This window comes from Argentina silus (assembly GCF_951799395.1).
Source record: "Argentina silus genome assembly, chromosome: 22".
Taxonomy (NCBI): Eukaryota; Metazoa; Chordata; class Actinopteri; order Argentiniformes; family Argentinidae; genus Argentina; species Argentina silus.
The window spans coordinates 4,815,254-4,841,022 of NC_139676.1; the positions used below are offsets into that span (position 1 = coordinate 4,815,254).

General features: G+C 43.1%; 1 protein-coding gene across 1 annotated transcript; it reads right to left on the reverse strand.

The window, feature by feature from the left end:
• Window positions 1-2,174: 2,174 nt before the first annotated feature.
• On the reverse strand, window positions 2,175-9,497 carry r3hcc1l (R3H domain and coiled-coil containing 1-like). Its single transcript, XM_083693673.1, has 7 exons — window positions 9,429-9,497; window positions 8,487-9,044; window positions 7,986-8,167; window positions 7,326-7,396; window positions 6,442-6,537; window positions 6,095-6,235; window positions 2,175-3,939 (listed from the first exon to the last, which is right to left on the reverse strand). Exons 2-7 carry the CDS (start codon window positions 8,973-8,975, stop codon window positions 3,887-3,889), a joined length of 1,032 nt encoding a protein of 343 aa, XP_083549799.1. The 5' UTR covers window positions 8,976-9,044; window positions 9,429-9,497; the 3' UTR covers window positions 2,175-3,886.
• Window positions 9,498-25,769: the final 16,272 nt, after the last annotated feature.

Consider the following 25,769-nt stretch of genomic DNA (forward strand, 5'->3'; position numbering starts at 1 on the left):
GTACTCTCTGCTTTAAAGCTGCCCACTGTCACTAAACGAATTGGGGCATACACTATATATGCAACTTATTTTTGTCTCTTTTTCCTCTGGTGTGATTTAAAGTGGGATGGGTGTGTGTGGCTCTACAACTATGTATAGCTGTAATGCCATGGTCAGTATGTCCAGAGCCCGTACTAAACACACACTCTTGAGAGGGGGGTTAAGAATACATGACGACAGTTAAAACGTCGAAAGCTCAACTGCAGCAGCAGTATCCAACAACGTGGGTCTTGGGAGGTGACACAGAGGAAATGGAGCACAGGGATCAGAGCACCCATTTCATGATGCAAGTCTTCACCCCCCCTTTCCCCTCTCTACTCTTCTCTTCTCTGGGGTGTGTGTGTGTGTGGTTGTGTGCCAACCTCTACCTAAAGCCACCCTACCCCAGCCACCCTACCCCTGCCCCTGACACGTGGGCATTGGGTGGGTATATGACAGCCCTGCTGGCATCTCTCCCTACAGACGTCCACAGTGTGTGTTGGGCGTTATCAGGGTAAGCCTTGTAACACGTCACCTCCTACACAGCCTGGTGATGTGTGTATACATGTTGTTAATGCCTGCTTGCCTGTCTGGTGTGTGTGAGAGAGAGAGAGAGAGAGGCTGGCAGCCCTGTGTCACGTTAGCTCCTCATAAACCGACCCTAAAGCCTGAGATTATGGGCTGGGTTCAGATCTCACATGATGCTTGGGCAGGGCAGGGCATGATTAAGACTGGGCACTGTTACTGGCTAGAAAAAACTAAGTACAGCACAGTTGGAGGTCTATTTTGTCAGAGTTCCGGTTATTCCAGAAATTGAATTGTTACACAAGTGGAGATATTCAATGCCCAATTAAACTAATGTTATTCTATCTGGAATAACATTGGCCCCCCCAACTCTGCAAAATGGTTCTGTGAGGATGATAGTCAACACAATAATGAACCAGGAGTCATATGTAGACAATATTATGTGGATATAGCTGATATAATGAGTGATTAACTCATTTGGCTTTAGTGTTAACAGCTGAGCTGGTTGGGGCAATGTATGGTGGGAAATGTAGTGAGGAAAAATTGATGAACTACACCACTTAGGACAGCAGTGGCAGGCAGCGCAGAAAACATGTGCAAAGACCAATTTGATAATGTGGTGTCAACTCTAGTAAATGGGAGTTCTGAGGAATTTTCAAGGGCAAATGAGCCATTCCATGTTCAATTATTAACAATCGGTGAAAATAGACACTTATTTGGCATAACAGTACCATCCTCTACACATATGTGGAAGTAGGCCTAGTGTTCTGGAATTACCCTTCTAAATTCCGTAGACTATATTCCCGAAAACATTGAATACATGCCAATGTTCCAAGCATACATCAACACTCCACTCTTTGTGTCGATTTACTACCTCAGGATGAGATCATGCAACCGTGAGTGTTTTTGATACGGTATAAAATAGGACAATATCTTGAACATTTCACTGTAGATTATAGGAAAATATGCATACGTACTTCATAGATGGTAATATTCAATCTAGGGTAATATTGGGAGGGGAAAATAATATAAACCTAGCTCCCACTAATCACAGAACTGTGCGTGTCGCAGTCTCAACAGGTTCATATGCTCCAGTCTTTCCTATGTATCTGTTTTTATGTTGAATATTATCCACTATTGCCAGGACCCGAAGTAGGCCTATACAGTACTGAAATAACCATACAGTCGTGATGGTGTTTACAGAGAGGAAACAAAAAGGTCAATTAAATGTGTAAGCAAATGCATGAAGGTAACTGAAGGAAGACTAAACCAAAGTGGCAGTTAAAGTTCTATTTATTTAGCTTATGCAAATGATAAAAACATGAGAAAAGCCTCCCGAGTTGAAGTTGGTGCACCAATCTAGGCTGAGTGGTTTGATTATGATATCAGACTCTTCAGTTTGTGGTTAAATGAGTTGCCTATAGCTGTAGGTATGTTTTATTTGTCAAAAGAATTAACGAAATTAGCAACATAGCAAAGAACTTTGTGGTGTGCGGCGGACTTTTAGCAGAAGCGAATTGGAGCCCTTGGTTATTGTTCGCAAACATCTTTGTGACGGACTAAGAAAACCTGTCTGCAAACATTGATTATTCACACGAGGCAACACACCAAAGACACAGAGAACTATCAGAGGCATTTAAAATGATTTACTTAATAATCACAAATAATAGAAACACGGGGACAACAACAGTGTGAACTGAAAGGGAAGGGAAAATATATGTATAATTAAAAACTACAGGTATTAAAACATAAATGTTAGGGGTCTAACTAAATAGTCACACTTGTATTTGGTGTATCTTCTGGTTGCTATTGAGCTGCTTGATACCTGAACGGAAAACTGTGCTTTTGCAGATGCTGAGGGGGAGGGAGATACACACTCTTAACGACAACTATTGAGGCCTTATGAGCGATTAATAATATAAAGACAATAAAAACAATACAGAATGAAAAAAAACTAAACAGGAGGGTACACATTATGTTTCAAGACTACTGGGGCTGCATTCAGGAGGCACAACATTGTGTAACGTTCAGATGCATATCGAAACGCCAGGGCTCACCATCCACATGACTCAATACTCTACAGCATTCAGTAGGTTGGTTGCACCCATCGTCAATAAAAAATCAAAATGGGCTTTTTAGTGCCAATTTGGTGCCTATCAAACGTCTAAAACTGTAGGAGAGCTTCTAGAATACAGTATACGGATGGCTCAGGGGGGAGGCTGGTGGAGGTAGAAATCGGAGGACGGGCTCATTGTAATACATGGAATGCAATGAGGAATGGTATCAGTAATGCACGGAATGGAACGAGGAATGGTGTCAAACGTGTGTGTTTGATACCATTCCATCCATTACAATGAGCCCCATCCTCTGATTTCTACCTCCACCAGCCTCCCCTGGTATGGCTCTGACGGCAAAACACCACCCCCAAGAGCCCTGGATCCTCATGCAGAAGCGACTTGCCTTTCACAGGGCCCTGTTTGACCAATTAAAAAACACAACAATCACAATCACGAAGGTGACATGATACGACTGGGTGAAAGCGATGCGTTGAAAAGCTTGCTGTGACCGATCCAACCGAGTTAGATCTGTGAGAACATGAAGGAAGGGAGGATTGTACTGTGAAAGGATCCAAACAGAGACCAGATCGCTCTCTTTGGATGCGTATACGGTTCCACGCTAGCGTTTCAAACCAAACGGTCTTGTGCTGGCTGAGATATTTACACCTTGAGCGCGAATTGGCCCGATAACATACACGGTTGCTGGTTACAATAAGCTATTTGGGAAAAGAAAGCAAGACTGACCTTAAAAACGGTGACATAACTCACTGAAAAGAGGAAGGTTCTCTTAATAATATGCAAGACCACATATATTCCTAGTAGACCTAAATAGCATCTAAAACCCTTTCAAATACTGTGAACTGTCAAATAGCTGTGATTGATTGAGCGTGCCTGGCGCAATGGAACCAATCGTATAAGTCCCAAAAGCGCGAACCCCGTCCGCCCAGAACTCCAGGCAGACTCAAGCAAACGCTCAAGAGTATTTGAAAACATTTGGGATAGCCAGGTTGGATTCACGATGCTGAATGGCCCCGGGGGTTCACTTCCCTGTACCCTGTCAACACCCCTCTAAAGCTGCCAGGGGTGCCAGTGTGAGTGAAAGCTGCAGTCCTTGGCTTTGGGCTCAGCTCCTGGCTCCGGGGGGGCCAGGAGAGGCAGGACAGGAGTTAGTCTCGGGGGCAGCTGCCCTCTGGGGGGTGAGGGAGGGTGTGTGTTGGGGTGTGTGTGTGTGTGTGTGTCGTCGAGGGGAGAGGGGAGAGGGCAGAGGGCAGAGTTCTTAGTCCCCCTCAGTTGCCCTCCCAAGCGTCCTCCCTTTGTTTGGCTGCCAGACGCTTTTGATCTGAAAGACAAAGATTACAAAAACACCATGATGACGCTACACTTTCACAATCACCTTCACCTTAACCAGTAGACCCACTATTTCTACTTTGTTCAATAGGGTCAAACCACAGCTACTTATAGAGCTTTAACTGTAAGTTAAGCTAACTCTGTCTGGTACACACAACTTGAAACATTACGGAACATGGCGCTAATTATTTACACCAAGCGTTGACGACATGGTTAATGACATAATGTTAATTGCTTTTTGATCTCATGAGACCACACAGTCCTTAGTTTAAGGCTTATAAACTTAAGCAAGACAAGTGAACAGTAAACATGGCAATGAGGGAGCGCCCCTCTATTAAAGGATGTGATGGAGTGATGGAGAAACCTGTGAATGAAGCAAGACGTTTACTCGTAAACTTTTTACGATGAAAACTCTGGTTGTCTGTCTTTACAGTGCTGGGTCACCGTTGTGCACAGGGAGGTGGCTTTTCTCTTAGTGAGGCCACCTTCGGTGACCAAAGAGAAAAAGTAATTTCCGCGCCATTAAGCTAGGCGACTATCGTACTAAATTTGCATTGATATAAGACACCTTTACATACACACATTTCACCAAAAGGGTGACAACAAGACAAAACATATAATATTTGTACAGCCACTATTTCCATCAGTCTTGCATTTGCATTGATTTCTCTAAATATTATTCCCAAATTTGTTAGCTCAAATAAAAATATGCTCTGGGTCGACCAAATTGTGAAGAGTACTGCATCGCCACTATTGCCATATCACATGAAATGGGTTGGAATTGAAGGCAGCAAGACATTAATAGTGATTAATACAATAGTGGTTAATACAAAACATGACTGGGTATTAGGAGAAGTCAGAAAGGCAAACTCCACAAGTGCCTAAAACCAAGTACATTATGTACAGTACAGGAGTTACATTACAGCACATGACCTCAAATAGGAACACAACAACACAGTCATACCAGGAACAAAGGCAGTCAGTTCCCAGAGAGAGAAGGCGTGAGAGTTCTCGATCCCCCCCCCCTAACTGGCCCTGAGAGTGGACAAGCACTTATGGCTTTATGTATATGTATACTTATACATCCACTGTGAGGGGGGAATTGACTGCTCTGATTACAGAGTAAAGAAGTTCTGCCCGGCAACACAGGGCGGAGGGGGAACGACGACTCCGGAAACGTCCATCCCTAGGAGGGAGGCTCAGCCTTGAAATCAACTATATAACTGGGGGCACGTTGGCTTGGTCAACGAACTCTTGCAGCGGTGCGCAACGTTCTTCAACTTTCTCGGAAGTCGTTGGCTCCCGTTTGGTGGGCGTGGCGAGAAATCACCATCAAAACCCGGCCAATCAGCGGCCATCGTTACTACCGCTCCCGGCCTGGTCTTTCAAACATGACCATTTTCGTTCAATTAAACATTTCATAACATTGTGCCCTGCTGAACATGGTTGTTTTTAAAGCACCTCCATTTTATTTATTTTTTGCTGAGAAAGAGTTGCAAAGAAACAGTCAGCTGAGCCGGCTGAGGTATCTCAGCTGACGATTCTCTAGATGCAGCTCAATTCTTCGATTGCTGTTTTTTGCACCTCGGGTACATAACTTTACCATCCATGTTCCATTCTTCCATGAAATTGAGTGTTTTCATAAAAACTAGATGCAGGCCTTTCATAGTATATATCTATCTACGTCTTTTTTTCATAAGTACTGAGGCAGAACAACTGGACAGGTTTTCTTGTCAATTCTTTTCAGATCTGTGCAGATGAATTCGGGGAGGTGGGACAAGGAAGTCTATATAGACAATTGAGACGGATCCGTGGGGCAAATGTTCTGGTACTTGTTGTCTACCTCCCCCTAGTGGTAGACGCCCTTCAAGGCAGGCAGATTATGAAAACCAAACGGTGAAATCCAGGGATCAATTAACCTTATTCAGGAAGCTAATTGAATTTCCAATGCGAGAACTGGAAAAACGGCATTTCTTTTCAATGAACGAAACATACACATTTTGAAGGAAATGTTTTCATTTGGAATGTAATTTCACCTCCTTTTCAGCAAAATGTTACAGAAAAATTAATTGCCCCCCCCCCCCCCCCCCCGACCCTGGTAGAATGTTTACAAACTTTAGCATATATGTCCCTCATAACGATATTACCTTTGGCCGCCTGTAGCTTTCTCTTCTCTGCGTCGCGGGCCTCTTGGCTCTGGGGACTCTTCATCCCCAGGGCTCCGATCACAAGCCTGCGGGCCAGCGCTGCACTGGTCTGGGGACGCTCTTTAGCAGGGAGGAGGTAGTCTGGAGGAGAGGAGAAGAGAAGAGAGGGACGGGGGAGGGGGTAATGTCGTAACACTAAAGAACGAGCAAATGAAATGATGGATACATTGAAAAGTGGATGAAATGTAACGGGTTGATAGATGAGAGAGCGAGAAGACGGATGGATTAAGGGATGAGTGTATGCGAGGACAGATGGATGAGAGGATGAGGATGAAGGCCGTGGGTACCTGAGCAGCTGCGTGCCTTGGCCTTGGTCATGACGGAGGCTTTGGAGAGCGGTCGCACCTTCAGCAGGGGATGCTTGGTCCTCAGGGCTTCTCCAGCTGGCAACCAGACAAGACTAGAATAAACTTGTATCCAGCTCCACAATCAAGCATCAACAGCAGGTCATCCGTTCTTTTACAGCCTGGTATTAAGCAGGTACTTACTATCAATGACACTCACTATTTATTTTGGATTCAATGACTCAAGCACTACTTTGCGCCATTTAGTACAAGGTAGTTACCAATCGTGCTGAATGTTTGCGATAAGTACCAGAATGTACCCTTTGTTATTACACAGTTTCGTAGTCAATTCTGGGTAAAAACCAGCTGAAACAAAGCTGTCAAATAAAGGGTTATATTACCCAAAAGGATAGTTTGCCTCAAAACCCAAATTTGTCAGACAATTTCCTACCTTTAAAAGTGAAGTCATGTCTCAAACAATGTGTTAGGCTTACGCACGACATAGCAAAGTGTTTTGCGCCGGCAAGCGAAAATCTGTGTTCTCATTGGACAAACTGAGGTACTGCCCTCACTGTTTCACTTGGTTTGAAAAAGGTTCTCTCCTGTTTTGTGCCTCATGAATACGACCCAAGTCCACACCAACTGTGGCATACTGTAGTTAAAACAGGTATGAAAACATGGAAAACCTTTATTTAATAAACCTTTATAAAAATGACTTATACAAACCAAGAGTGAAAATATACACATTTTGTCTGGCCTCACAGAAAAAATAAAGTCAGGTAGCTTCAGATGAGACAGTTGTAGTTCTCACCGGTGGCCTGGTACAGCTCAGCTGAGATGAGGTATGTGACAACAGATGTTCTTCTAATTGTGTGTGTGTGACTCACCTGCTATGGGGCTGGAGAAGAGACCCAGGGCGTGTGCGTCGTCCACCCACTGGATGTCAAAGCCTCTTGACCTACACAAACACACTTTATCAGGCATACATGTGTGCTGGCATACATTTAGGGCAGGCAGTTTCCCCAAACACAGATTTAGCCACATTCTAGACTATATCACTTTTCAATGGAGACTCTCCATTAAAGATGCTACATAGTTAAAGTCTGGGCTTAATCTAGGTCCAGGAAGGTCTGGTCTTAATTTAGGTCCAGGAAGGTGTGGGTTTAATCTAGGTCCAGGAAGGTCTGGGCTTAATCTAGGTCCAGGAAGGTGTGGGTTTAATCTAGGTCCAGGAAGGTCTGGTCTTAATTTAGGTCCAGGAAGGTGTGGGTTTAATCTAGGTCCAGGAAGGTCTGGTCTTAATTTAGGTCCAGGAAGGTCTGGGTTTAATCTAGGTCCAGGAAGGTCTGGGTTTAATCTAACGGCTATCTTAATACAAGCTGCACTTTAAAAGGAGTACTTTAATCAACATTCACTGTCACGTACATTTATCATCACTCCACATCATTGTTTAGCGACCATATCAACGGTGGACTGATGAGAAATATACTAAAAATATATATATTTTCTCCTTTAATTAAGGAATAATGAAAAATGCTTGCTCATACTGGTAGGACTCAAAGGATTTGAGCAGGTCCTCTGTCTTAAACTCCGAGGGGAAGTCATAGATCTCAACAATGTTGGACAGCTCATCTTCCCGGAGGTCAATTTCCCCATCGCCGTCGCCGCGGTAGTAGTCAAACCTTGCCTCCTGCACCGAAGGCTTCTTCCTGCCTTTCTTCTGGGCCAGCTGAGAGAGAGAGAGAGAAATGCTTGAATTCATTCTTTCTGTAAAGTGCATTGGATTGAATCTGTGGATGAAATATGCTACATGAATAAAGTTTGATTTTATTTTAAATATGGCAGAGAGAGGGGTAAGGGGAGGGGGGGCAGAGAGAGGGAGAGATGAATTTTAGAATGAGGGAAGAGAGGAAGAGACAGAAGGGAAAAGGAAGAGGGAGACTGACCAACACAACTTCAACAGTGACTCAGATTGCTGGCAACCATATGGGTGAGCTGCTAGCTGGGGACAGACAGCGTGAACGGGGGAGAGACTTAAGACTGCTCACCTCCTCCAGTACGTGAGGATCCAGGCACTCCCCATCGTCATTGAAAAGGGCATCCCAACCATCCTCCTCCTCATCTTCCTCCTCCTCCTCCTCCTGCTGCTGAGGGGATGCATCTGTCCCCGCCTCCAGACGGGAGCCCACCTCTACGTCTCCCCCCTGATTCGGTGTGGCAGGCTGTCCGTCATTCTGCTTCTCTTCCTCACCTTGTACCTTCTCCTCGCCGCCGTTCAAAACTCCGTCGCCTCCTTCTTGTTCGGCTGGCACCGTCTTACCGCCTCCGCTTTTGTCCTTCTTGTTCTTGGCATTCTTTCGGGCCTTGTCTGTGTAACGAGGCCTGGGTCTCGGTTTGGCCTCTCCCTGGGTTCGGGTCTTGTCTTTGGGGCCGTCCTGCTTTTTCTTGGGCACATAGATGGCCTTTTCTGGCTTCTTGGAGCTAGATGGAGGGGCCTGGGCTTTGGTGCTTTCTTCCTGAGGCTGCTCGCCTTCCATCACGAGGTGGTTCTCCTGTCGTCTCACTAAAACCAACTCTCCAAATTCTGGGTTCCAAGATCAATGCTCCTGTGGAAGAAAGAGGGGAAACTACGTCACCAAGTCCCTGCACAGTCCAGTCTGCAGTGCATAGTAGAAGCTGTCAAAAAAATAATTTATATTCTAAGATCGTCGCCGGATAGTTTGAAATATATGGCACCTCCTGTGTTATCAATTTTGAAGGTTCTTAACTATATCTATTTTAAAAAAAAACATCGCATTAGACATCCCCGAGAGGCATTGGATGTCGAACTACGGCGGTAAGGGTGTTTGTTAAGATTGTCTGGCTAAACGACGAGCATTGGAACTCACTCAGTTTACATTTCTACACATAATTTACTGTAATCTAGGAAATTCTAAATTATTGTTTAAATTAATAGTCTTGGAAGGCATATTTAATGGTTTTTTGGTTACATTTATCCGTAACAGTTATCCACGAACACACCGCCGAAGATTTTGTTTGGTACCACTTCGTCGCATACGTGACGCAATCGCAAAAACGAACCTCTGTGGATTGTGGGAATTATAGTTCCCGATGGTTTTGGTCACTTGGCGCAGTCCTTCAGTTTATTATCAATGGTCCCATTGAAAGTGTTCTAAAAAAATATGCCTACACCTAATTGTGTGTGTGTGTGTGTGTATATATAGATAGATATATAGATATATATGGGAAAAGACTGAAAAGCGGTCTGTAGCATTGGGGTCTGCAGCAATCTACCCCATCTACGATAGTCATTCGTCAAACCCCTAAATATTGTAAATACTCTTCAGGCTAAAAGTTATTTTTCATAAGCTAACAATGCATGAAAAAAAAAACGATTTCATGCACATGAATTTCTATTAAAAAGAAAACATGCAGTATGTCTCTCCCAAACTCATAAGTGTTCATCTGAATGTAGACGTAACGTTGCATCCTCCTGTCTAAACCACTAGGGGGAGACGTGGAGAGTAGAGGATTACTTTATTAATCCCCAAGGGGAAATACATTTTTAGCAGCAGGTATCCATGTATATACAGCAGGTGTGTGTATATATATATATGGGCAACAAAATGTTCATGCCATATCCCAAAACACTAATATTCACAACTAGGAAATAGAAATCAATCCAAGTGTGATATATGAACCTCCAACAACAGCCTACAGTGAATCATTCAAACATCTTAGAGCTGTTGGGATAAAATACCTCCTGAATCTCTCTGTGGAGCACCTTGGTCAAATGAAGTCCCAAATCATGATCGTCCAAAAACTGCGTGAACCAGGACACACAATTGGGAATGTGTACTATCGTGTATAGGTACACAATTAAATTAGGAGATGTAACCTTTTTTTAAATAAACATAATTCACACACAAGATTGACCAGCAAACATTCATTTTACAATTGTTACTCTCGCAGCTTTGTGGTAGGGTTGAAATTAAGTACTATTTAAGCGACAAAACTTTCGGGAAACTGACCCCAGATCAATGATGTCACAGTCTTTATTTATATATATACACACACACACACACACACACACTCACTGAGCACTTTATAAGGAACACCTGTACACCTTCTCATGGTGGAGGTGGTGTAATGGTGTGGGGAATACTTCCAGCATGATAATGCAACATGTCACAAAGCAAAAGTCGTCTCAAACTGGTGACAATGAGTTCAGTGTTCTTCAGTGGTCTTCCCAGTCACCGGATCTGAATCCAATAGAATACCTTTCCTGCCACTCATTGGTTAAAACATTAAAGACAAAATTGTCACAACGTTGAAGGCAAAAAGGCACAATTTTCTAAAATAATGTTCACAGGTAAGATTACAGGAAACTCTTCTTGAACAAATGTATGTGTAAGCAGTCTGTAAAGGTGGGGCTTATTCTACCATTCCTTGATTGAACGGATTGAACAGGGATGGTCAGCTGACCTGCTGGTGGCTCATGGGGAGAGTGCCTCCCAGCCAATCTCTGTCTTCAAGGTCACACAGGTGAGTACCCTGACCACCCACGCCCCCTACTGGCTTTCCGTGGCAAGTGAAAGAGAATAGTAGAGAATTAGAGAATTGTTTCAACTTTCATTCAAGAAAGCTGAATTAAACTAATTCTAGACCTCATTACTTCATTTGGTTTACCCACATGTATACTCCATCCGGCATATCTATATATATAAATCTAGACCTCACTTCTCTTATAGACCAGATGAAAGGTGACAGTAGCTTAACATTAAAGACTATATATTTATTAGACTGAATGTTTTATTAACATATTCCTATGTTCTCTCTATCTGTCTCTCTTTTTCACTATTTTGTATAAGGTATTTGAGGACAGCAAATTAAATTAATGCTGGAGACCTGAATGAATGAGAAAAACAAATTTGAAACAAACAAATGTGAACATTTAGTTTTGTCATCAAGACAGGTGTTCCTAATAAAGTTCTCAGTGTGTGTGTGTGTGTGTGTGTGTGTGTGTATATATAAATAAAGACTGTGACATCATATTCCATCTTGTACTGCGGTATCCTCTCAAACCTCCAAATGTTTACTTTTGCCCCTGAGTTTTAGTTGTATTTGTTGAAGAATCAACCACCCTCGAAATACACCACTAAAAACAAAATCTATGGAATCAGACAATCTTTTCAAGCATGCAGTCTTTTTAGAAGGCAAGTGATCTGTTTATCTGAAAGCTTTGAAGTTTAAGTAGACACACGCAGTAGACATATAGATCTCACCATCAGCAGAGCATATCTGGTAAGGATTATCAGAACCACACAACAGGCTGTCTCAGGAGGAGAGAAATAGAGCCCTTCTGCGCTCACCCTTCGTCTTAGTCCAGTGTGTGTAGTGATGGAACAGGATGGTCTCTTCTCTCAGTACACCAGTGGATGTTTCAGTGAGAGAGAGGATGTGAAATGTGGGATAAAATAAGTATCTAGTTGTTTTTATTTGTCCACTTGTGTTTGTTCACCAAAGGTTGATCTCACCACGTGGACCGGTTCCTTAATCTTAATCATCACATTCCACTAAAGGCCAAAGTTCATCTTCTCTTTCCAAAGCGCCTCTACGTTCACCATTGGGCTGATTCTATTTCCCTAGCGTGTTTGGTTTTCTTTCTTTCTTTCTTTCACCGAGATGCCGATGACCGCCTCTTCTCATGGTGCTTCTCTCTCAGAGTAGTACCGCTTTCAGGTTGACTACGCCTGTCCTGTCTAGCATTTCTCTGTGCTGTGGGGCTCCTTCCCCTACCCTCGCAAAGCACCTCCGAATGAGGCATTTATTTGTCAAAAATATATGCTATAACTTGTGGTAATATTCATAGTTTTCAACGTTATGTTCCTTGATACACAAAACAAAACATTTGCAACGATTTGGATGGCTAGCTAGCAGGCTCTGTGTCTCTGGTCTGCTACTCATTGTGGTTTGTTTCTCTTCCTCTGTACCATTTCGCTTCCTCTGTGCAGTTTTTTTTCAGTGTCAAAGAGTCAATAGTGTGAACTTTCCACTTCTTGACCTTAACCACACCAATAAGTTATTTTACTGGTATTTTATTAATGTATATACCCATCAAGGAAATTATAAAATAAAACGTATTTAATAAAAAAAAAGCATAACAATGGCAGGAAAATGTATAGATTCAGTAATACGATGACAATTGTGGAGATTACAGTATGTACAGTTCAGTATATATGGACGAGAGAGAGAGAGAGAGAGAGAGAATACAAAAGTATGACTGAATAAATGAAGGTGATAGTCTACTATGTTGTGGAATATTGGATGTTTGAGTACATGCCTGAGGATTCCATAGCTGAGTTGACTGTTGGGTGAATGTTTGAGCTGAGGTTACCAGAGTCTGGCTCTCCCGTGAAGAAGACAGTAGCATAGTTCACACTTTCTGGTGCACCTATCATATCTATACATTGACCAACATTGGAGTAGATGTCTTTATCTGAATTCTGGTTGGTTGATACGGCATAGATGGGGTTGTCAATGGTGATGTCTGTGTCTGGATTGTGATTGGTTGTTGTTGAGGAGAGCATGTTTGTGATTGGAGGGTCCATGTCACAGTGGTCAGCATTGAGAATATTCTCAACCTACGGTACAAAATAAACACACTGTATTGTTAAACACACACACACACACACACACACACACACACACACACACACACACACACACACACAGCTCTGTCACTCACCTCTCTGTCTCCAGTATCCATTGGTCTGGCAGAGTGCCTTGATGCTACAGAGGACACAAAGCATATATCTCATTATAAAAGCAGAATATCAGCAATAACAGCCTATAACATCTCAAGAACGTAACCTGTAGTCAAACTACATCACAACAACTGGTCTCATTACAGATATAGCTCATCAATGTCGACTCACTGAATAAACTCTCTCTGACCCGGGTTATATTTACTTAGAGACAAAAGAGGAGCTTTTGCTCCTTCCAGTATGTATAACGATCACATACCATGAGTGCATGTGTGATACATAGGCCATGTTTCATTACTTTTGAATTGTCACCCTCCTTTCTTCCTTGAAGTGATTACTGATATGAGTGGGTATATACATGCAAGGCTCCACCATAGCCTCACCCATTGAATTGAAGCAATAGTTCATGCATAACTTTACATTTTGTGGCCAAATCCCCAACTTAGTAACTTCAAACCAAGTCATTTTAAGCATATGTTTTGTGCCCCATTAAATCCAATTGTTTTGTTAGCAGTGGCCATCAAACAAATCCAAACTGTGGATTACTGTCTCTCCCAGTCCATAGATTACTCTCCAGGCAAGGAACCATCTAACTAACATCTGTTAATATCAGAACCGTAATTATCTCATACCGGTTGACATCCTGGTTTTGTTCCTCCTCTGTCTAAAGAACACAAACAGCACCAGTAACAGCAGCAGCAGCACAGCACCCAGACCCACACCAGAGTACAGCAGCCCACCTGTACAGTAACACAAGACACACAACATGACACAAGATTACAGTAACGCTAACATTTAGTACATTTAACTACAAAAATGGCAGCATATAAAGTGTTTGTTTAGTTAGCAACTTTTTAAGACATGTGAGTGAAGTACATAGTTGTAGTCCATGTTATATGTTGGTGCTTGGTAGTTGTAGTCTATATACTGTATTATTGGTTGGTGCTTGGTAGTTGTAGTCTATATACTGTATTATTGGTTGGTGCTTGGTAGTGATAGTAGATGATGTGACAGTGTGGTGTAGTGTGTGTATGTGCTGTGTGGGTGGATACTATATTACCTTGTGCTTTAGCTGTGGCTGGTGAAGTTGTTCCGTTGGCTCCAACTGTTGCCTCTACATAACAGAAGAAGGGATTCATATAGGTTACAGTGCTTTAACAACCAGTCAACAGGCAGGAGGGACAGGTCTGTTTATGTGTGTGTGTGTGTGTGTGTGTGTGTGTGTGTGTGTGTGTGTGTGTGTGTGCGTGTGTAATTGAGTCTGAACAGGCGATGAAGCACAAAAAAGTAATGACAGAAGTCACTGGGGGAGAGGTGAGACAGACGGGGGGAGGGAGAAAACAGAGATAGAGAAGGAGAAAGGAGAAGGATTGAGGAGCAGCCTTCAGTAGTGTATACCGGTAGTGACGTTTGAGGAGTCTGACGTGGAGAGGCGGGGTCTGGCTGTTTGTGAGAGAAACAGAGACAGAGATAGAGAGAATATGCATCAATGAATATATTCAAATCTCCCACTGTTTATAGACAAGCACTATCCAAATATTCTCTGTGACACACACCTCGTTCCACAGTCAGCATGATTTTAGTGTAATGATCAATTCCCCATCTGTCCACTCCACACCAGTATGTATCAGTGTCCTCTATGGTCAGGTTAGTGATGGTCACAGTGAAGATTCTTCTCTCAATGTCATCATGTAGAGCGTATCTCCCACCGTGAGTCCACTCTGTGTCCTGGTCCTTTTGGCTTTTAATCACAACAACCATGTTGTAGTAGGTTCCTTTGCTAAGGTACTTTGCATTTCTTTCATAGCCCTTTGAGTACGAGCACTCAATAACAGCCTTGCTTCCTTCAAACGTCCTCTGTCCACTGGTCTCTTTTGACTGGACAAAGTTCAAAGCTGTGACAAAAGAGAATATGTTGTCATGCCAAAAATCGAAGAGTCTTCCTTAACACAACCCTCTCATTTGAGTACCACATCAACAAAACACGACAGCTGTCCTTCTTTCACCTCAGGAACATTGCCCGGATCCCCCCATTTCTCTCCTCCTGATGCTGAACGACTCATACATGCGTTCATCTCCTAACGTTTGGACTACTGCAATGCCCTGCTCCTCGGCCTCCCTTCTCAGCTGCTCAACAAACTACAACACGTACAAAACTCTGCTGCCCGTCTCCTCACATCCACCCCCACCCCCACCCCCACCCGCCATCACATCACCCCTGTACTCCAGGACCTCCACTGGCTACCTGTCCATCAAAAGATTGACTTTAAAGGGCTCCTCATTGACAAGGCCCTACATGGCTCTGACCCATCTGTCTGATCTCCTTAGGCCATACTGCCCCACCCGCTCCCTCCGCTCCCACCACTCCGCTATTGATTGATGTTTTCGAATAGTCTTTGTGAACTCACCAATAAGAAGGCTGAGACGGAGGAAGTTCTTCATTCTGCTCTCTGGTTACTCTTGTACTCCCCCACAGTGATGAATCTACCTCGAGATCTTCCGACTATATCCCAGTTTAGTCACAGTCACTCAGGCTCTGTCCCAGTCCTGTAGCCCTAAAATACAACTCTCTCCCAGTCTCCCAGAGAGTCAACTCTCTCTCACTCTGTGTCTGTCTCTGGTCTGGTGCCCAATGTGGTCTGTTTCTCTTCCTCTTCACTGTCTGTCTTTCTGTGTCAAAGATGTGTGTGTGTGTGTGTGTGTGTGTGTGTGTGTGTGTGTGTGTGTGTGTGTGTGTGCCTTTGTGTGTGTGTGTGTGCCTTTGTGTGTGTGTGTGTGTGTGTGCGCGCACAGGACAACACAGTAGCTGTGTTGACACTCAGACATACTTCCTGTACGCAGCTCTCTGTATGCGGATATACAGTAAATGTGCTACAGTTAAACTGGCTCAAACTGCAAAACCATTCTATTCTAACCATTCTAGCCTATTCTGATTTCCTTTCACTTTGCTTTTTTTTTTACACACTTCTGGCTCGCACTTTCCAAGATTATCTCGCCAAATAGGCGTCTTGACTAGCTTGATTATCTCCACCTCGCACCATGTATATCTCACCAAGTCAGGGTTTTTAAATCTCCATATATCCACCAGTTCTAATGCGTCCATAATAGTTGTGATCTGTTTGTGCGCAAGCAGGTAATAATTTACAGTATGATTACCTTTATGGTCCATTGATGTACTGAAAACTGTGTTGTAATCCCAAGATAATTTGTTGCTTGTAAGCTCAATAGGTTGTTATAGATATTCTCAAAGAAGTATGGACCATAGTTTGGAACATATACAGTAGATTAACAAGCCAAATATGTTTATAGTCCAGCAGAATCTTCAAGAGGATCCACCTAACTAGCAGATCTATTTTGACAGTTTGAACAATGGGATCAAAGTTGTTTTTAAATAATATTGTAATTTCGTTTAGATTTTTTTGGCCCGTGATAATAATTGTCTGTGTGTGTGTGTGTGTGTGTGTGTGTGTGTGTGTGTGTGTGTGTGTGTGTGTGTGTTACTCGGCCACTGAAAGGCGCTCCACCTCCCACCTCCATCTCAGGGTCTGTGTGTGTGGTAATGGAACTCTCCTCCTAGTGCCACCAGTGGTACACTTTTGAAGAAAATCTTTTGAAAGAAGTTTTGAAATGTTAAAACGGTCAATTGTCTAAAAGCAGCGTGTGGTCTGAGGTGCGCTCTCCTCTCCTCGATCACTTTAGCCGCACCATCATGAGTTAATGGCGTCACCTGCAAACCCCTAATAATCTCTATGGCAAGACGCATCATTCACCGAAGTTTCGTCAAAATTGGGCCAGTTAGTGTAATTTGATAAATGCCGCACCTGTATCATAAAAACACATCATTCACCAACATTTCGTAAAAGAAAATGTCCCTGTGGTGTCAGTGATAACGCGTGTGACTTTTTCATAATTGTGTGGCATAGAACGACCAGAGACCGATCCATAGTCCTCTCCCCCGCTTTAATCATCGGGGGCAATAATTTCCCTCACAAGGAAAATAACAATTTTTATATTGTATTGAATATTCAGGTCACGACAACCTCTTAGGGTGAAGTCAACGACGTCATAATCAGTGACAGTGACGTAATTTGTATTTGACGTGGGCTTCAAATGAAACACAGCAGATGTATATCTACAGATGCGGGGATGTAGGAGACATTCATATGGATTTGTCTGCACTGTGCTGTTTCTACCTTCAAGAAATCGCAAATGGAGCGTGTAGATAGTGCGGAAATACGCAGAAGGTTTTTGAAACCTCGACCTTACCTTGTAAGTTTGCTTGTCATGTTTCTGTCATTCTGTGTTTACTCAACTAACTTATAATTGAAGTATGCAATTAGGTTATGTCAAATCTATCGAAAAGACAAGCTACAGAAAATGTATTATTCTTTAAAAATGTTTATTTCTTGTTTAATATTATTATGCATACAATACAGTATCTCACATTACATTGAGTGCTCTAATTACAGCTTCATGGCCCACGGAATCATCCGGATTGTAAGAGGCGTGTCAACATAAGGACCCAGAGACGGCTGGTAAAATTAATTATTTTAACTAATTAATTTAGGAAATTGAACAACCCCAATAGTAGGTGCAGTGTCCACAGTTCTAAAGCAGCTATTTTCTATTGCTTCACTGACTCCCATAAAGGAGAACCTTGAATTCCTTGAATCACTGTTCAAGTCATCTGAGTATGAGGTCAACACCACAGTCAACCTGGAGACTCCTACCCAGGTCAGACCCTGCCACTGATAGACCCTACTAAGAGGGTGCATCTCATTCTACTAAAGTGGTTTCCCTCTTCTTGTCTCCTCGCCTCAACCTGCACTGATAACACACAGGACAACAAAATACAAACTAATATGGTGGATTCTGCTTTCATATTGGAACAGTTCTTTCACATCAGAGCATAGGGCTTCGAGGAGACCAAGAGAGGAAGCCATAACAGACCATTGAGATGCACTGTTTAAGTTGCTAAACTCCATGATTCTCTTCTATATGCAGTCATTTTTTAAGAGTAATGTCTCTCCCCTTCTACAGGTTGAAGATGAGAAAGGGAGGCTGGTGACTGTGCGTGATGAGGCTGAGGATGATTCTCACTCCTTGTCCTCGAGCACCGCATCTGAATTGGTGGTAAGCAGATTTGTTTCCATCCCTTCGTTCTTTGTGCAATGTCCTATCTGACTTCTGACTACAGAGAATGTATGGATGATGACCGAAACTGGAACTCTCTTGTACAGTCTTTGGAGTCCAGTGATGACGGCCTCTCCGATGAAGACATCCTAGTCCTTCCGGATGAACCGAGGGTATGTCGCAATAGCCTAAGAGTGTCCTACGAACCCTGTGTGTCTCAAAGTCTTTCATTTTCACTTACTGTATATTGCCTATTTTACAATCAAAGGTATTTTTTTCTTCACACCTCTCGACTTAATCCTTTTTATCCACCACCCAGATCCCAGCATTGGAATCGTACCGTGACACCCCCTATCCTTTTCGTTTGCGTGCCGAGAGGAAGGACTCGGGTGAGATTGAGCTGATCCCCTTCACGGATCAGCCCTGTAAGGAGCTGCAGGGCAAGGAGGCCATGTGGACCGCAGCCAAGCAGGAGACCCTGCGGGTCATTCAACAGGGTCTGGTCGCGCTGCAGCGTGACATGGATCTCTGCCTGGAGAGGCTCAGTGAAGGCCTGGAAAGCAATCCGGACCTCAATTACTGGAGCTACCACACTGAGGACCTCCAGGAGGAGAGCAAACCAGGCTGTCTGAGAGGCCTGAGGAAGAAGCTCTTCGGGAGGAAGCAGGTGGAGATCCTGGGGGAGGAGGTGGAGGGGATCAGCATGGAGGAGAGGCAGAGCGAGGTGCAGAAGTTGGAGTTGTCCTGCAAGAGGCTCCGGGAAGAGATGATGGGGAGGATCACCAAGGCCTTTGACGCTATGGCCATGGAGAAACTGGCCAGAGACAAACTCCTGATTGCAGAGAGGGAGAACGCTGCCCAGTGCTTTGTAAGTTTAGTCAAATCTATAAATTGAAATTTATTATGAATAGAGCGGATAGATAATACATAAATGCATAATACATAAAGACAGGACAGACAGATATAATAGCTCAAGACTGGTATAACTAAGTCTAATTTGTTTGTGTCTTTTAACCCCACAGAGTCGAGCGTGCTGGAGACAGGAGGAGCCTCGTGACAGGCTCTCCGAGACTAGCCGTCCTATGTCCCCAGGGCCCTACAACGCGGCTGATGATGAGGCCCAAACCACCATTGTGGCTCCATTTACCGCTGACGATGATGATTTTAGATCATTTTATGTACCCAGCCCTATGGCCCCGCCTCCTGACGTGGTATACTTCCCCTACCGCCGCAGTCCCCATCTGCCTCCCATCATGAACCTGAGCGAGAGCGGCAGGAAGCTCCTCACGGGAGGGGCCGTCGTGGGCGTGACCACGGCCCCAGAGGTGAGTGAAATTACGGTCGACACTAAGTGGGATCCTTGGGATGACCCTACCCTAAACCCTAAACCCTTACTCTAAACTTAACCATAACCCTGACCTAACTCTTTCAAATGTCAACTTCAATGGGATGACAGAGATGGACCATCTCAAGTATTCCACTTAGCATTTACAATGAAATTAGGGGGAAAAGAAAGTATTTTTGAGCTGAACAAGTCAGAGAGTTACAGCCATATCTTGTTATTCAGGAAGTGAAAGGCAAAAAGAAAAAGAAGGCAGGGAAAAAACTCGTGAAGAAAGAGAAGGAGCAGCAGAAGGAGGCAACAAACAATGAGGAGATTGAGAAAGAAGTTCAGAAACCAGGCAAAAAGAGTCTGAAGGAAAGGTGATGACTGAAATAAAAGTAGGGTCAATAGTGGTGGTAGCATCACAAGGAAGTAATAGGTCTTTACATTCTGTTGGTAACTACTGTGTTTATTTCTGACAATAGGATTATCCGGTGGCTGCTGCGCAAATTGGAGTAATGGACACCTATCCACTCATCTACCTCCCTCCCAACCCCACCTATCTACCTTCTTTAAGCCTTACCAAAAAAAATAAGCAAAAATATTACCAAACTTACACACACATGGACACACACGTACACATACTTACCTCATCTTCCTACCTACCTCACCTTCCTACCGACAGTACCACATTCCCAGCTACCCACCTCACACGCACACAGACAGACAGAAACACACACACACACACACACACAGCCACTTACTTACCATACATATCTCTTACCATTCACATACAATTCATACCCACCTACCTCTCTTCCTTCATACAAAAGACATTAACAGAATAAAATATGTTGAATGAATTGTTTCTTGTTGATTGTATTAGTGTATTAGTGTTTTAAGCTAAATATAACAGCAGAGTCACCCAGACCTTCACAAGATCATTCCTAAAAGAAAAAACACCTTTTGGCATTCAGCATTCTCCACCTCAGGTGTCAGGAAATAGAATTCCCTCCCCTCTACCTGAAAAAGCTCGAGGGACTTTAAATTCTTCTCCATGGAGGTCAAAGTGTAGATCAAGGCACATCAATCCTGCACACATTGACTATTTCTTAATGCACTCAAGTCTCAATGTGTTTTATGTATTATGATGTGTCCTCTATTTATTGTATTATTTGTTGTATTGTATGTTTCCTGTATTTGTTTCAAGCAATGTTCTATCCTACTATACTACTGTGTGAGTGATGTGTATTTAGCTATGTTTATGTATTTAGTTCAGTCAGGACACTTTTGCGTAATTGGATGGCTCCACTCTGTTATAGCTCCCCACCTGAAGTTAAACAACATTAAGTACAATATTATAAGGCCCATAAACGTTTTAAAACCCCTGCAGGTAGGTAAACACAGAGCAAACCTGCAGGTGGAAGCTGGGGCGGTGGGTGGGACGACCAAAATGTAACTCGCATAGCCAGTGGTGAAAACACTGTTTAACCATCGTGGAGTGTTGCCTAACTCAGCTCTTTTATGCCTAGTCCCATGAACATGTGATGTGTTTTGCTTTCCTTCAAACGTGGGTTCAGCTTGATGGTTGTGTTACGTGGTGATTTTTCAAAGAGAATGAATGGGACGTTTTATTGAGGATTTTATAGACGTGCAGAAAGAATTGCATTTCATTATCCATCTTAAGACTTCACAGATACACTACTACGCCTGTTCTCCCCTGAATTCTAGTCAGGTTCAATCCTGAACTCAAACAAACCCATTCTATGATGCCCATACGGTCTCTTACCACTACACCACTGGGAATTTTTTTTTATTATTACTCTTTGAATCTCAGCACTCTGTGTATTATTCTCTCATTAAATCAGGGCAAAATCATCCAATCATGCAGCCCCTTTTCAAGAACTTTGACAAAAATGTATCGTTTTCAAAAGGGACATTACATATGTAGGTTTTTTTTTTTCTTTTATACACAAAAACAATCCAGTTCCATCTTCAACCATTGTGAAAAAAATGACAAATGGCAACAAAAAAAGTCCAATTAGTACTTTATTCGATATCACTGCAAAAAAGTATCAACAGTGGTTAAGATAGAATACACTTTAATGTCGTCCTTGTCCCCCCGCCCCAAGGGGAAAATCTTCTTAGACAGTACTGCTGTATATAAAATCAACACTGTACATTACACTCCACATATACAATACAAACATTGTACGTTACCCATGTCACACACATTTCGTACAGCCACGTACTTTCTACATATATTGCACACTGCCCTTACACATTGTCAGTGGCATGACACTCATCTTTTACATTTACTGTACACACTTTTCTAAACATACAGATAAAACTGTCCATGACATCTAAGTGATGAAAAGCTTGTGAATTGAACTGTATCTGGCTAAGCGACCAAATAATGGTCAAACGAATATTGGGCAACAATGTGGAAAAAGTAATGGAGAGAAATTCAACATAACATTTCATTACTTATCTGTGATGAGCCGGTAAAATAAATCCTAGGCCCGTGAGAACACTGACTTCCAGAGGGAAGCAAAAACAATTTTAGCAAATTCAGGGGAAATACAGAAAACTCTAATAATACAATCAAGTGAGCTCCTGGAATATTGCACCAATTTCAACCTGAACAGATGTGTTTGTGTGCTTGCTCAGCAGGCTGAAAGTTTAAAAAGAAAATGGAACATTAGTCGTGGAATAAGCTTTGAAGTTAGATTGGTGTGTCTAGATTAAAAGATGAAGGAGGAATCGTGTTTGGAGTTTGACCATAACAATCATATGGTCTTTATAGGTATAAGTCTTTTAATTCATGCTCAATGGTCAGTGAGGTATGACATATTAGGGAAATTGATATTGATATAAGGGCATAATAATTGTTTAATTAGAACTGTTGTGAGTAGTGACAGGAGCTCATTACACCACTACGGGGCAAAAAGGTATTTAACCACTGGAAAGGATTTGAAGTTAGTTTACCTGCCACCAAGCTACTACAAAATGCAGTTAAACTGATAGCTGAACTCCATGTCATGGAACGACTCCGCAACACTGGCTATCTATTACCTTCTGTTGCCTACATGACTAAGCTATGTATTGGGGTTAGGGTTACGTGGGAAGGTTACCATAGACACAGTGCGTTCTGGCACTGCAGCGGAGTTCAGGCAGGGTTTATGTAGGGAGGTGATTGCCGATGGGTTGCAGGTGGGTACCAATATTTCCAACTGATGAAATGTGACCTTAATGTAAAGTGTAACACCATTGATCAAGTATGAATGACTAGACAACATGTGTTAATGTTTTACTTGACCAAGATTTTTATTGACCAAGATGTTTGGAATGGTCTGATAAGACTGGCTCCTTACAACAGCTCATGGTAAAATTCAAGTTGATGGTGAGCTAGCTAATACTAATTTTAGCGAACTAGCTAACGTTAGCTAACGAATTGCAAGGTGGTCATGTTAACTAACTTGTGTTATGTTACCATTTACGTTCTGTTAACTTACCGATCACGATCACTACTAGTGATTCAACTGCGAAGACGTTTCTCTTCCTCGCGTCATCGCGCTAGCTAGCACTGACTAGCAGCACCACCACATAATTAGTATTTAAATCTACATCTCTATGGGCAGCACACTAAAGCTACAGATGAACTACATGGATAAGAGGTGGATTTTGATCGGTCCGTCTGTGTTCATTCAGGGTTATGGTTGGATTACAAATAGAACCTTATAACGCCAACTTGGTATGTGGTGTTGGAGATGGAACTTTCTACATTTATGATTACGGACTTTAGCCGCACCATCATGAGGAAATGGCGTCACCTGCAAACCCCTAATAATCTCTATGGCAAGACGCATCATTCACCCAAGTTTCGTCAAAATTGGGCCAGTCAGTGTAATTTGATAAATGCCGCACCTGTATGGTAAAAACGTATCATTTACCAACATTTCGTAAAAAAATGTTTGACGAAATTATCAGCCATAACGCGTGGGACTTTTTCATAATTGTGTGACATAGAACGGCCAGTAACCGATCCATAGTCCTCTCCCCCGATTTAATCATCGGGGGCAATAATTTCCCTCACAAGGAAAATAACAATTTTTATATTGTATTGAATATTAAGGTCACGACAACCTCTTAGGGTGAAGTCAACAACGTCACAATCAGTGACAGTGACGTAATTTGTATTTGACGTGGCTTCAAATGAAACACAGCAGGTGTATATCTACAGATGCGGGGATGTAGGAGACATTCATATGGATTTGTCTGCACTGTGCTGTTTCTACCTTCAAGAAATCGCAAATGGAGCGTGTAGATAGTGCGGAAATACGCAGAAGGTTTTTGAAACCTCGACCTTACCTTGTAAGTTTGCTTGTCATGTTTCTGTCATTCTGTGTTTACTCAACTAACTTATAATTGAAGTATGCAATTAGGTTATGTCAAATCTATCGAAAGGACAAGCTACAGAAAATGTAATATTCTTTAAAAATGTTTATTTCTTGTTTAATATTATTATGCATACAATACAGTATCTCACATTACATTGAGTGCTCTAATTACAGCTTCATGGCCCACGGAATCATCCGGATTGTAAGAGGCGTGTCAACATAAGGACCCAGAGACGGCTGGTAAAATTAATTATTTTAACTAATTAATTTAGGAAATTGAACAACCCCAATAGTAGGTGCAGTGTCCACAGTTCTAAAGCAGCTATTTTCTATTGCTTCATTGACTCCCATAAAGGAGAACCTTGAATTCCTTGAATCACTGTTCAAGTCATCTGAGTATGAGGTCAACACCACAGTCAACCTGGAGACTCCTACCCAGGTCAGACCCTGCCACTGATAGACCCTACTAAGAGGGTGCATCTCATTCTACTAAAGTGGTTTCCCTCTTCTTGTCTCCTCGCCTCAACCTGCACTGATAACACACAGGACAACAAAATACAAACTAATATGGTGGATTCTGCTTTCATATTGGAACAGTTCTTTCACATCGGGCTTATAGGGCTTCGAGGAGACCAAGAGAGGAAGCCATAACAGACCATTGAGATGCACTGTTTAAGTTGCTAAACTCCATGATTCTCTTCTATATGCAGTCATTTTTTAAGAGTAATGTCTCTCCCCTTCTACAGGTTGAAGATGAGAAAGGGAGGCAGGTGACTGTGCGTGATGAGGCTGAGGATGATTCTCACTCCTTGTCCTCGAGCACCGCATCTGAATTGGTGGTAAGCAGATTTGTTTCCATCCCTTCGTTCTTTGTGCAATGTCCTATCTGACTTCTGACTACAGAGAATGTATGGATGATGACCGAAACTGGAACTCTCTTGTACAGTCTTTGAAGTCCAGTGATGACGGCCTCTCCGATGAAGACATCCTAGTCCTTCCGGATGAACCGAGGGTATGTCGCAATAGCCTAAGAGTGTCCTACGAACTGTGTGTCTCAAAGTCTTTCATTTTCACCTACTGTATATTGCCTATTTTACAATCAAAGGTATGTTTTTCTTCACACCTCTCGACTTAATCCTTTTTATCCACCACCCAGATCCCAGCATTGGAAACGTACCGTGACACCCCCTATCCTTTTCGTTTGCGTGCCGAGAGGAAGGCCTCGGGTGAGGTGGAGCTGATCCCCTTCACGGATCAGCCCTGTAAGGAGCTGCAGGGCAAGGAGGACATGTGGACCGCAGCCAAGCAGGAGACCCTGCGGGTCATTCAACAGGGTCTGGTCGCGCTGCAGCGTGACATGGATCTCTGCCTGGAGAGGCTCAGCAAAGGCCTGGAAAGCAACCCAGACCTCAATGACTGGAGCTACCACACCGAGGACCTCCAGGAGGAGAGCAAACCAGGCTGTCTGAGAGGCCTGAGGAAGAAGCTCTTCGGGAGGAAGCAGGTGGAGATCCTGGGGGAGGAGGTGGAGGGGATCAGCGTGGAGGAGAGGCAGAGCGAGGTGCAGAAGTTGGAGTTGTCCTGCAAGAACCTCCGGGAAGAGATGATGGGGAGGATCGCCAAGGCCTTTGACACTATGGCCATGGAGAAACTGGCCAGAGACAAACTCCTGATTGCAGAGAGGGAGAACGCTGCCCAGTGCTTTGT

Coding starts and splice junctions, on each gene's coding strand:
- r3hcc1l (XM_083693673.1), bottom strand. CDS start 8,975: ATGGAAGGCGAGCAGCCTCAGGAAGAAAGCACCAAAGCCCAGGCCCCT. Junction 8,168..8,486: donor ATCCTCACGTACTGGAGGAG/GTGAGCAGTCTT, acceptor TCTCTCTCTCAG/CTGGCCCAGAAGAAAGGCAG. Junction 3,940..6,094: donor AAAGCTACAGGCGGCCAAAG/GTAATATCGTTA, acceptor TTTGTCTTTCAG/ATCAAAAGCGTCTGGCAGCC.